Genomic DNA, 12,264 nt, shown 5'->3' on the forward strand with positions numbered 1-12,264 from the left:
GGTTGCATGGAATAAAGTCTATCGTCCGAGAGAAAAGGGGGGCCTAGGAATTCTAGACCTTCAAAAGTTCAGCTGGGCGCTTCGACTACGGTGGATGTGGTTTCAGTGGACCAAATCAGAGAGCCCTTGGATAGGATCATAGGACACCCAATGCCCTGCGACCCTGAAGACAAGGCTTTATTCCATTCTTGCACCACTGTCACACTTGGTAATGGAAGAAAGACACCTCTCTGGTACTCTCGATGGCTGGATGGGGAGGCCCCGAAAGACATAGCCCCAGCACTCTACGCGCACTCAAAGAGAAAAAAACAGGATAGTAGCCAATGCCTTGTAGGACAATAAATGGATCCGTGATATCCGCCACAATCTAACCACACCATTACTCGAAGATTTTATCCAACTGTGGGATAGGATCAGTGCAGTGTAGCTAAATCAGGTGGACAACACAATCACCTGGATGCTTACAGCACATGGAACATACACAACAAAGTCAGCATATCAGGCTCAGTTTGCGAATCTACCGAACAAATGCTACACGAAACTAATCTGGAAGGTATGAGCGCTGCCTAAATGCAATTTTTTTTGCATGGCTACTTATTCAGGATTGAGTATGGACAGCTCAACGATTGGAGCTCCCGCCAATGCAACAACCAATATTTCTGCCCAATGTGCCTTCGAAACCTGGAGAACTCGGTGCACCTGTTCATTGAGTGCCTGGCTGCTCGAAGCCTTTGGACACGCATAGCAGGGTGGCTACATCTGCCTTCCTTACACCCAGCCGCATGGACCTGCACGGGCTCCATTGCAACTTGGTGGAAAGAACATGTCTACCAACTAAAAAGTTTGCAAAAAGGCGTCAAGACACTGACCATTCTGATTCTATGGGAGTGGTGGAAAGAGCGGAATCGGAGGATCTTTCAGGGTGAAGAACTCATAGAAGGCGCTATACTGAATAGAATACAAGCGGAAGCCATGGTCTGGGGAATGGCGGGTGCTCATGCTTTAATAACTCTTAGAGATAGCCGGGAAACCTCCTCTTAATTTGTTTTTTATCCGAGCCTCGCTTTGTATGTTCCTTAATTTTTTTCCTATGTTTTTGGCCTTGAGCCTGGCCTGGAGGCCTGTACCTAACTTTTTTCCTCGCCATTCTGCAACTCTTTCTAATATAATCGCCCACATGGTGGCTTTAAAAAAAATGGCGTGTTTAGCCTGGACGTGATGTGTGTTGCTCTGATGTACAGAAGAGATGGCAATGGCCAGCAGAGAGCTGTGGTCTTGTGAATTAGGAGTGATGAACAGTTGAACACGATAGAGGGAAATTAAGCTAAATAAGTGCCGGGCAGGGCGAATGTATGGAGAAAATAATTATATTTTGACTGGTTTTTGGAGTAATTTTGCAACGAATCATTCATGAGTGGGGTGCGTACCTGGCTGGGTAGATGGGGATCCGGTGGAACCAGCTCGGCCTAGCCGGTCGCCTGCCTTGCGTTGGGCCTCGCCGCCGGCCGCCAATGTCGGCTGCCCTCTCCCGCGCGCCGTTGGCTGGTCTGCGGCGACCGCGAGCCCGATCGAACTGGCCGCGCGGCGGTGGGAGACGGATCATCTCTGCTTGGACTCGGGGGGCCTAGCATGCCTGCCCGTGCCGCAAACCCCCGGTGCTATTTGGGTTTGCCGCAGCCGTTGTCCTTGGCCGCCGAAGTCAGCATCTTCTGCCGCCGCCAGCCAGCCTCGGGTTGCCGGCAGCCGGCAGTCCTTGCTTCTTACGCTCTGGCCTCTCCCCGTTTCTGAACAGGGTTAATCAGAGGCGTTGCGTTTTGATCTGACGACGCGCACGTCCGGTTCGTCTTCCACGGCTGACGGTTCTACGCACGACAACAAACTTGAACCCGATTACTGTTTTTTTTTTCCTGAGCGAGTGCTGAATTGATTTTGAGATTTGAGCTTGAGCTTTGTCATATGAAGCGGGGAAGAGTGTTTTTTTAAGAAATCTAGTACAACGTACGGATGTATGTACGTACTTACACCACTATGTACGTACTCATGTAACGTTTACTGAAAACAGAAGATACAAAACTTAAAGGTTGACTAAGTCATCACAGACGTCTTTCTGTCAACAGATATGTTATCTATCACTGGAAGAAAACTCTATCTAAAAAAACAAATATAAAATTTGATCTTTAATAAATAGAGATACAACCACTAGGTTAAAAATCTAAAGCCATTTCCCCCACAACAAAGATAGTACAAGCAAATTGCCCGTACAAATCGAAGCTGATATTTCAATTCATCCTCTGGTAGTTTATATAAAGATGATTTAAGTATATATATTTTTAGTCTCGAATATAAATAATATAACTCACTTAAATATTCTCGATGTATATTTAACTTTAACTTTACAAATTTTTGGAGTTACAAGTATCTTGCTTTAAGAATGTTTACTGTAACTTTATCAAATAACCCCTAAGTATCAGTATCCTCTTCATTGTTGCATATATAGAGCTAAAAATAAGTAAGTTAGACTTGCTAAAGTACTTAGATTACTTCTTTTTTATATATACGAGTACTGACTTATTTCAGTGGAAGACTAGTCAAGTACTCATCTCTTCATCAAACAAATTAACATCCACGCGGTGATCATCGAGCAGCGCATCCAATCCATGGAACGGCTCCTGCACCATCAGCGCATCGCCTTGCTGCCGCCGCCGCCGCTGCTGCTGCAGGGGAGCCCGTGCCTGTGTGTTCAACTGGGAGCCCAGCGCAGCCGGCTGCGAGTGGGCTGCTGCTGCAGTGTGCACGGCGATCTGAGCCTGGGTCCTGGCCAGCTCGGACTGCACGACCTGGATCTCTCCCTGGAGGCGGCTGATGATCCCAGCACAGCCGTGCACTGGGTCCTGCACCCGCCGGTACGCCTCCATCGCCATCGTATCGGCCGCTTTGCCACGTTCATAGACAGAGAGATTCTACACCAGAAAAGAAATGGCACAATAACTACTTCTACTTAGCCAATGTAAGATGATTCTGCAATGATTCGTTTAAGAACTAGTAATCATTCTACAATGCTCATTTATACCTTAAATATTCGTGCCAATGCCCGATGCTAAACAGCACTAGTGACAAGAAAAAAAGTGTGTGCTTTATCGTGCATGATTATACCTACAAGCCTGAGAACAAGTGGTTAATTTACCTGGAGCAGTCTTGCAACGTTGCTGGCGCCAAAGACCTGCCGCACGCAGGCGTATCTCTGGGGATCCGAGGCCGGGAAGTAGGGAGCGAGGATGCAGTCCTGGGAGCACTTCCTGCGCTGGTTCTTGCACGCGGCGCACCGCCTGCCCGGTTAGCAGATGCAGCTTCCGTGTTTGCGCTCGTCGACATGATCTACCGAAAGATTTTGTAGAGAGGAGATGATTTGTTGAGAGATTTTGAGGGTCTTGTAAAGATGCTGCATGGTGAGAAAGATTATGTATAGGAGGGCAGTGTACATGGAAGGCACAACGGCTCTCTTCCATCCCGGGGAAGGAGAATTTTTGCTGTTCCACCGATGTGGTCTGGGCTTATAGGGTGCGAGGGCCCCAAAAGCAAAGTCAGCTCATGTGGAAGCCCAAGCATATGAAAGCTCGTGTTTGGGAACCGGAAGGAGTCGTCGACGGTGACTGCATTTACGTGTTGCATTCGCATGCATGTCGTGTGACACCGGTGAGCAGTGAGACGAAAGAGAACAGCATGAAAACTTCTGATGGGTGCATGTGTTCTTGAATGATCTATCACTTCTAGGCAAACCCCAATAGTTTCATTTATATACATAACTCATGGAGCCACTGAGAAACTGAAGTTTGATGGTTCATTTTGCTGACTGAATTCACCTCTAAGAACACTCGCAGCCCTTTGAATTGCCCGGGAGACTTTCCACACTTCATGATGCATTGCCACCTGCTGTTCTTTGGCACTCAGATTGCCCGACCGTGAGATGGCGTCGGCGATCCCAGGGAAGAACGGTAGTTTGCTTTCGTAGTCCTCCGGAGGCGAGTACAACTGGGACAATAAACACATTTTTTTTGCTGAAATGCGTGTTCGTCGCCACTAGATTTTAACTTTCACCGAAGATAAGACATAGTGCAGAGGCAGAGTTATCATTTGACAAATCTGAATAAGTTACAACGCTGCTCACCAGATGCTTAAACCATCCCCTTCCTTGAAGTCCTTCCGCTTGCAGGAAGCTTCTTTCAGCAAGTAGGAGGCGATCGTTCAACAGCCGCCTTCTCATCATAGCGTGTTCATCGTATAAATCCAGTTGCTGTAGTTTCTGGATTTTCGTTCCAAACCAACAAAGGAGCACATCATCAGTAATGGATTACCCCAAGGAGTTTCAAACACCAAAGAGCTTATTCCATTGACAGATTGAAAAAAATAAAAAATAAAATAAAATCTCGACCATGAGGAGACTCTCCTCGGGCATTTTTTAAATTTAAAATAGGAGAGTACTGAGCACCCACAAACCGGTACACCCCGGATTCGAGCCCGGGTGACCGCCCCCTCTACTGGAGGCACTAACCAACTAAACTACTGCTAAGATTGTAAAAATATTGAATGTCGTTTGAGAAGCAATGATAAAGCCATCGTTACTAATTCAATGTATCACGCATCAAAATGACAAACTCCAGGAACTTAAAAGAGTATTATCCAGATCAAGTAAAAATGCAAATTCGTTTAAGCATTGGACTACCCAAATACATGAAAACAGAAGCACAGTAACTCAATACCTTTGCCTCCTTCAGAACTTCCATGGCTGCACCAGAAAGATCATTAATGAATCCATTCATCAAATCGATTGGTCGACTATTATTCACCACGGCAGCAAATGCATTTGTATGCTCCTGTGATATCATAAATTCCAATCATATATTAAAATATATTGTAAGATATGCTATGCTGAAAGCAAATTGGAGGTGCTTTTGTGTAATATATGTATGAGTTCTCATAGATTGAATTCACTCAAATGGAAATCTCCATGTTCAAATATCAACATCAATATTCACTATGAAGTTACAGATTCAACCCCTAAGATCACTAAGTTGAGAATACCATCCATAATGCCACTGACCCCTAAGATCACTAAGTTGAGAATACCATCCACAATGCCACTGATATGTGACCGCAGTCTTCACATGCCAGCCACATACTGAGTCTAAGTGTGCATATATAGCCCACTAATAAAAGGGAGTGAATGGCTAAATAATATAAATCTGTTTTACCATAATTCTGAGAAGAATCAATGTACCTGTAACTGTGAAGCGTAAGCCTGATAATCAAAGGGTAACACAGGATCATCTGCCAAGCGAAGAGCTAATAGTCCCCAGATTTCTGTGACTGTTGAAGCAGGAAAACTACATGAGCACTCCGAGGATTACTACAACAAATGCTAGCAACACATTATTTCACGCAACAAATTTTCAAAAATTGCTATGATTATGTAGCTAGCTTTATAGGCAATAGTTCATTCTTCTAATTGACCCCTTTTGCATCAGCAAATTTAGGTATCATAAAGCAATGTACCCCTTCTGTTTAAAAAAAACATTTTCACAAACTATGTTGTTACTTACTAGCCAAATGACGAAGGAACAATGGATCACCATGCTTTTCCATCCAATTATAAGAGTCAAGAGCAGTATGGTAGCCAGGAAATTCTGCATTAATACTATATTGGTTAGTAATGATTATCACAAAACATGTTAGACGAATTAACAAGACACATGATAGGACAATATAGAGTAAAGGAGAAATTGTGTGTGCCAACTTTGAGGTGGAACAATGAAAAACATGAAGAAGTAAATGATAGACGCACATAGCCTCAAAACTGCATGTACAGCTCAGACAAAATACTTCAAAAATGATTAAGTAGTAATGATCCTCAAACAAAGTTCCAGCAAAACAAATCAACATTAGCAACTGCAGATTTAGACATATCTGATCTCAAACACGGGGCTTGTATTGACTCCAAATAAATATATAATTGCAAGGTGATCTCTTTGAACCAAGTATCGACATAAATCTCTGGGCAGCTACTGAATTAAGGACCTAAAATACCTTTTCCATAGTACAAGTCAACAGAGGGAATTCCAGCATGATGTAAAAACGGGGAGAAGTCGGAATCAATTCTGCCAAGTCTTTCTATCTGCAGATTGAGATCATCTTTAGAAACAGAATAAACAAATATATGGCCAGTATTGCAGTAATCTGTCATTCCAAATGATCTAGCTCTTTCTGTAAGGAACAGACATTACTCCAAACAGAACAGGAATTGATGAGAAAACTGGGAGAAAGCACAAGGGAGTTATAGGCAAAGTCAGATTTAAAGAGCATGTAAATATGCTCTATCATCCTCCATGCATTAGTCTAAGCAAATCATGAATTAAGGACAAAACTGCTATAAGGAAGTTTTCTAACTTATGAAGACAAATTAATTCCTTAGCAGCAGAACAGCACAGCAATTCAAACAACAATCAGATATGTGAGCTATCGACTCTTCGAGGAGGCTTTTCAAGGCATATAGTATAAGCCAGAAGCACAAATTGAGTTGAGCAATGGACCGTGTCGCTCTGGGAAGTAGCATGTAGGGTCCTCAAAGAGAGAAACGAGAAAAACAATGTTCACAGAAGACAACAGGCAATAGCAGATACAAGGGTTGTAGCCTTGTGAACTGGTTTGGGTAACAGGGCGCATAAATCACAACTTCTTCATCCCATGTGTCATATATCCATCACGAAAGTATATTCTTTTGTTGGTATTCCACATCAAAATGGGCACAGTGAGCCCAACTTCATAAGTTGTATGATGTCTTATCCGTAGCAACACAGGCATTCAGCTAGTTATAACTTATAAGTAACAAAATTGTTTAACGTATCAAATTATGGATCTCACAATGGTTCATTTCTCACACAGTGTGCCAACTATTAAAAGCGTGTGGCAATGTATAGTTGCCAAAAAGTCATTTATAGCCTGTTTGGCAGAGTTCCAGCTCAAAGAATTCTTAGATCTGGGTATCCCTAGCTCTAAGAATTTGTGGAGTTGGAGATGTGGATACATAGGATATGTTTGGGTGCACCATCTTGTTTTTATTTTAGACTAAAATAGAGTCTTAAATCACTTTGTTTTAGCCTACAAACTCCAGATCTGGGCTAGAGCTGGGAGTTGAAGCCCTGCCAAACAGGGCCTTAATTTGGGTTGCTCAAGGTCCATGCATGTATTCCCCCAAGGTTAGTGGTGCACCAATTGTGAAACCAAGTGACACATAACCTAGTTTGTCCCCCCTTTCCTTCTCTCTTTATTGCTGTTTTTTCTTTTTATGGGGGTGGGGTGGGGTGGCGGATATGCCCCCTCCTCCCAACTGGGATCCACGTGCAAGTGCCTCACGCATGACAGAAAAAATTCCTGCCTCTACTAACATCTGAATACACAAGGTCAGTCAAATCTGTTTCGGTACTGTGAGCCCACAAGGCATATGTGTATTCGACATAAGAGGATAATTCAACTTCATGGTCACCATAGCTGCAATTAACAAACTATGCGATATGTGGCTCAGTTATGGTGTCTAACCATTTCAGAACAGCCAGAACTAGGTGACAATATCAATATATATGATAACACATTTTAAACTTCTTAATTCTTACACTGATGCCGCCATTCATTTCATTCCATGTATCATAAACCATCTTTCCCGTGACATCAGGATCCTTTACCTGAAAAAAAAATCAAATAGAATTAACTTCGTGTATTCATTCTGCTTTACCCATACTGCAGACAATGGCATTATAATTATAATTTTGAGTAATACTATTGCTCAATGTCTCACGCAAAGTTGTTTCAAACATATGCAAGAGGTTAGATGATGCCCCAGTCTCATTGTATTGCAAAGGACCAAACATTTACAGCACCGGTTTAAACCATTTACAGTTCAAGCACAGCAGAAGACAAAGATACAGATGGCAACACACGCTCTCAAAGCAGCATCACACATAATGTCCTCCATCACATCAGTTTCGTGCGTAGATACCCTGGGTTTCCACCCAGTATCCCAGGACCCAGGTTAGACGATGTTGTATTTATAAAACCACGCTGTAAAAGAAAGATAACTTTGCTACAACATGATTTCGGATCTTAAATAGTTGTCTGAAAGTGAATAGAAGTTTCTAGCCAAAAACTAGAAACATACAAGAGTGCAATAAGAAAACATTTCTTTCTACCTGTCTTGTAACATCAACCAAGAGCTTGTCCAACTGGGGAGTAGAGCCAGCAAAAAGTCCCACACCTTGCACAGCACAATCAACATTCAAGTAAGCTACAGCTTTGGAATGAAGATCTGCAAGGTTCTCTTCAACCCATTCAGTTGACCCAATCTGGAAAAAAGAACCTTTAAAAATATAGAAGAAATAAAAGCAACAAGAAGTGAATGAGTTCTTGTGAATTATGAACAATTTAAATCAATCAGAAGGACATTCCGAAGGGAAACTAACTCTAAACATACCTAACAAGTAGAGAGCACATACAAAGTTGACCTGATCTAACAGCAGGAAAAGGCATTTCATGAATTAATCAAAGGCAGAAAATTATATAAAAAAAATCACCTCATTCTGATATATTGAATTGCAAGAATTAAAGCATGCCACTGTTATATCCAGCATTCCCTATGACTGACAAGAGTCTTTTAAGTCAATTCTGTCCCAAATAATCCAGGTAGTTTTGTGTCATTTGTGGTTTAAATGTGACCAACATGCCTAATGTTAAGAGCATATCTAGGTCTGTTTGTAGTTATATGCCTCATGCTTATACTTTATACAGTAACACCTTATCATCTTTCTTCCATATCAACTTACCATCCCAAACTCTTCAGCGTCCCAACTACAAAGAATGATGGACCTCCGTGGTGTCCATCCTGACTGCAGCATTATTCCAAAACGCCGAGCAATGTCAAGAAGTGCAGCGGTCCCACTGTTAGGATCAACTGCTCCATAGGTCCATGCATCTCTGTGGTTACCAAGTATCACGTAACGATCAGGTTCTTCATACCCTTTTATGATAGCAAAAATGTCATGTATCGTGGCAAACTTCCGGTCCTCCTTAAACAAAGAGATAAGACAGCAATCATGGTCTAGTCCATCTAGAAAGCACAGAGCTTACAACAATACGAATCTCTAAAACACATATTCATCCGCATGCCATACCATAGGCAGCACAACAATACGAAAAAATGCATTCTAAAATCCTGATGGAATGAACAAGTTGCACTTCACAAGCGTAACAACCTACTTGCAAAATCTACGGCATCCAAATGCTGATAGCTAAATTTGGTTCAAGGGAGGGATTCGTCATAGGAACCATTGGTCCACCATGGGGAAATCTGATGATTTACATAGCATATCACTATAACCTCATCTTCTACTAGCATTGTTGTCATATGGATCAGCATGGTGATTGAACAATTCATTTCATTCCACAAACTAAACAAGAAGATTAGTCCAGGGGTTAGGATCTGATGACTCTATAACCGATCCATTTCCCGGATCAAACACCTTATTAGTTTGGTGCTTACCAATAGACAAAACCATGAACTCATAAGAACAAGCCAGCATCAACTTTCCTTTATTGATCTTTCATTTCTGCCTTGACTATAAATAGTCTAATTATTATGACCTCCTCCTAATTTATTAATAAAGTCAAACCAGGCTGGAGCATCAGCTTTCCTTTACTGATCTTTCATTTCTGCCTTGATTATAAATAGTCTAATTATTATGACCTCCTCCTAATTTATTAAGAAAGTCAAACCAGGGCACCATGCTGGAGCATCAGCTTTCCTTTATTGATATTTCATTTCTGCCTTGACTATAAATAATCTAATTATTATGACCTCCTCCTAATTTATTAATAAAGTCAAACCAGGCTCGCCGCTCACTGCATACGATACACAGAGCTGTTCAGCACAACACTACAAGGAGATTCACTAAACCAGAATACAGCCACTGTTTGGTACACTATAAGGGTACAGATGATGTGAAAAGGCCGATAAGATCCATGGACCACTTACATCAAGAAAGTCTAAGTTGATAAGGACACCAGTTACTGAACTTTCCCAATCAGATCACAAATTCCTCACCTAATTTTACCAGCTGGAACAATTTAAGCACCCTACCAACATTCTATAAATGGCAGCACACAAATACAGACAGGCAACCTAGTAAGCTACAACACAAGAAGCAGCCAATACCATATTAAGCTAAAGTCAATTCACTGCCTACAAAAGGCATTATTTCCAATAGATACAAACATGTAATGTTCGTAATAACATTGGAAGAGTACATTAATAATTTAATAAAGCAATCCACATAGTGACGTAGGTCTTTGGATCTAGCTGTCCATCCAGTTTGTCAGCATACATGTCGTGTTGCCTCTAATCACACAGAAACAAATCAAGCAGGGCATACCTGGTACGTGAAGTTGACTAACGTGGGGCCCGGTCCAACGCCACCAGCATCCACCCTGAGACCGGCCTGCCATTCTGCGGGTATAGCCGGGCCGCCCAGGCTCCGTACGATCGTTACTGCCGTCTTGGCCGAAACCGGCATGGAAGGAATCGTCGGAAACCGCCGCTTCACTGCCTCGTTGTCGAACCCCAAACGCTCTGCCCCACCGGTTGCGGCCCACCCGGGCGTGAGCGGGTCCCCGGGGCCGCCGAGTAGAACGACGCCTCTCTCGACGCCTCCGTCCGCGTGGCCGGCAATGAGCACGGCGATGGCGCCCTTCTCCGCGGCGCGCGCCACCACCCCACCACGATAGCCGCCTCCGCGGAGCGCCACCGCGATGCGGCCGCGCACGCGCACCCCGAGCCTCTCGAGCGCGAGGTAGTCCTCCTCGCGGCCGAGGTTGACGAACACCGCCTCCGCGACGGCCCCGCCGGACGGCGCGTACGCGTGGTACGGCGGCACGAGGCGGTGCTCCACGTCCGCGGGCTCCTCCACCGACAGGCGCGCGAGCAGGGACCGATCGGGCCGGAGCAGCGCGAGGTAGGCGTGCGCAGGGTACGAGAGCAGCGGCTTGTAAGCGCGCGTTAGGGTTTCGAGCCCCGCGGCGCGCAGCCGGGCGAGCACGTGCGCAGTGGCCCCCGCCGCCGCAGGCGTCCCCGCGAGGTGCGGCCCCGAGGTGAGCGCGCGGAGGTCGGCCGCGATGCTCGCGTTGGCCCCCGCGGACAGCGACAGGAACAGCCCGGCGGGGTCGGGGTGGCGGCCGCCGCTCCTCAGCAGGGGTCTCGCGGGGCGGCGGTGGAGGACGAGCAGCGAGACGAGGAGCAGGAACCCAAGGGCGATGACGAGCCGGACGGAGCCGGGGGGAAGGCGGGCAAGGGTGGGGTGCGAGGAGGAGTGCGGCATTCCGCCGCCGCGAGCGCTTCTGGGTCGGCTTGGCGGTTGGCGGCAGCGGCTGCGAGCGAGGGAGCGTGCGGTGACTGGTGAGTGGGGGCTGGGCCAATGTTGCCGTGGCTGCGTCGGTGCGTGCCACCCGTGCGCTGCTTTACGTCCCTGTCATGGAGCGTCGCCACTGCACCTCCAGCACGGGGGTTTCCGCTGGGAGCGAGTGCCGTCTGGGCCGTTCGAGTGCACGCGCTGGATTGGCTGGGTCGGGTCGGCAGCGGCAAGTGGCGCCGGGGAGCCGAGATCGCGAGGTATTGTGGAGGATGCCGCGGAGCCTTTTTTGGCGTTTCTGGCCGGTTTGAGTGGGTACGGTGGTGCGCCGGCGTGCCTTCCCAACGAGCCGAAAGAGGCCGGACAGCGACCGGCGCATAGGTGTCTTTTGTATACGTGAAGAGGATTCTTCTCGGTGGCTGCCGGGTTGGTGATGGACTGAGATTGTCGTCTCGTCACGGTGAGATGTTTTTATCTTATCCAAACCAGCTATTTTCACCTGCCCAAAACAAAACAAAAAACTATTTTACCTCGAAGCAAGATAAGTCAAAATAGGGGGGGAAATCTATGATGCACTGTTGCATATGCCTCGTGCTGCAGCACCTCGCGGATGGAGCCACACGTCCATCAACGTCGATCTCAAAGCGCACATACCGAGCCGAGCCTTGTCCGAGCCAGCGATGACTGACCTCGCGAGGTAGCCGAGCCGCTGCTCCCTCTGGCCAAAGCGTGATCCCGAAGCGACGCCCCGTTTTTTCTTGGGATAAATGCAAAAACCCCCCCAAAAGTCACTTGGATTTTGACTTTCCCCCCCAAAAAT

General features: G+C 45.6%; 2 protein-coding genes across 2 annotated transcripts; both read right to left on the minus strand.

The window, feature by feature from the left end:
• Nucleotides 1–2,588: 2,588 nt before the first annotated feature.
• Nucleotides 2,589–2,921, minus strand: LOC133914016 (protein IAL1-like). The gene has a single exon (XM_062357181.1). The coding sequence runs from the start codon at nt 2,919–2,921 to the stop codon at nt 2,589–2,591; it is 333 nt and encodes a 110-aa protein (XP_062213165.1).
• A 793-nt stretch (nt 2,922–3,714) lies between these two features.
• On the minus strand, nt 3,715–11,703 carry LOC133915285 (probable glutamate carboxypeptidase VP8). The gene is made up of 10 exons (XM_062358390.1): nt 10,473–11,703; nt 8,868–9,110; nt 8,238–8,390; nt 7,665–7,733; nt 6,082–6,169; nt 5,598–5,681; nt 5,276–5,364; nt 4,758–4,871; nt 4,166–4,300; nt 3,715–4,029 (listed from the first exon to the last, which is right to left on the minus strand). Exons 1-10 carry the CDS (start codon nt 11,412–11,414, stop codon nt 3,805–3,807), a joined length of 2,142 nt encoding a protein of 713 aa, XP_062214374.1. The 5' UTR covers nt 11,415–11,703; the 3' UTR covers nt 3,715–3,804.
• Nucleotides 11,704–12,264: the final 561 nt, after the last annotated feature.

The sequence above is a fragment of the Phragmites australis genome, chromosome 4, assembly GCF_958298935.1.
Source record: "Phragmites australis chromosome 4, lpPhrAust1.1, whole genome shotgun sequence".
Classification (NCBI taxonomy): Eukaryota; Viridiplantae; Streptophyta; class Magnoliopsida; order Poales; family Poaceae; genus Phragmites; species Phragmites australis.

Excerpts from the sequence above, each read along its gene's own strand:
- LOC133914016 (XM_062357181.1), bottom strand. The coding sequence starts at position 2,921 with ATGGCGATGGAGGCGTACCGGCGGGTGCAGGACCCAGTGCACGGCTGT.
- LOC133915285 (XM_062358390.1), bottom strand. The coding sequence starts at position 11,414 with ATGCCGCACTCCTCCTCGCACCCCACCCTTGCCCGCCTTCCCCCCGGC. Across the intron at positions 8,391-8,867 it reads ACGCTGAAGAGTTTGGGATG|ATTGGGTCAACTGAATGGGT; the intron begins GTAAGTTGATAT and ends TCTTTTTTCCAG. Across the intron at positions 6,170-7,664 it reads AAATGAATGGCGGCATCAGT|ATAGAAAGACTTGGCAGAAT; the intron begins GTAAGAATTAAG and ends CTCAATCTGCAG.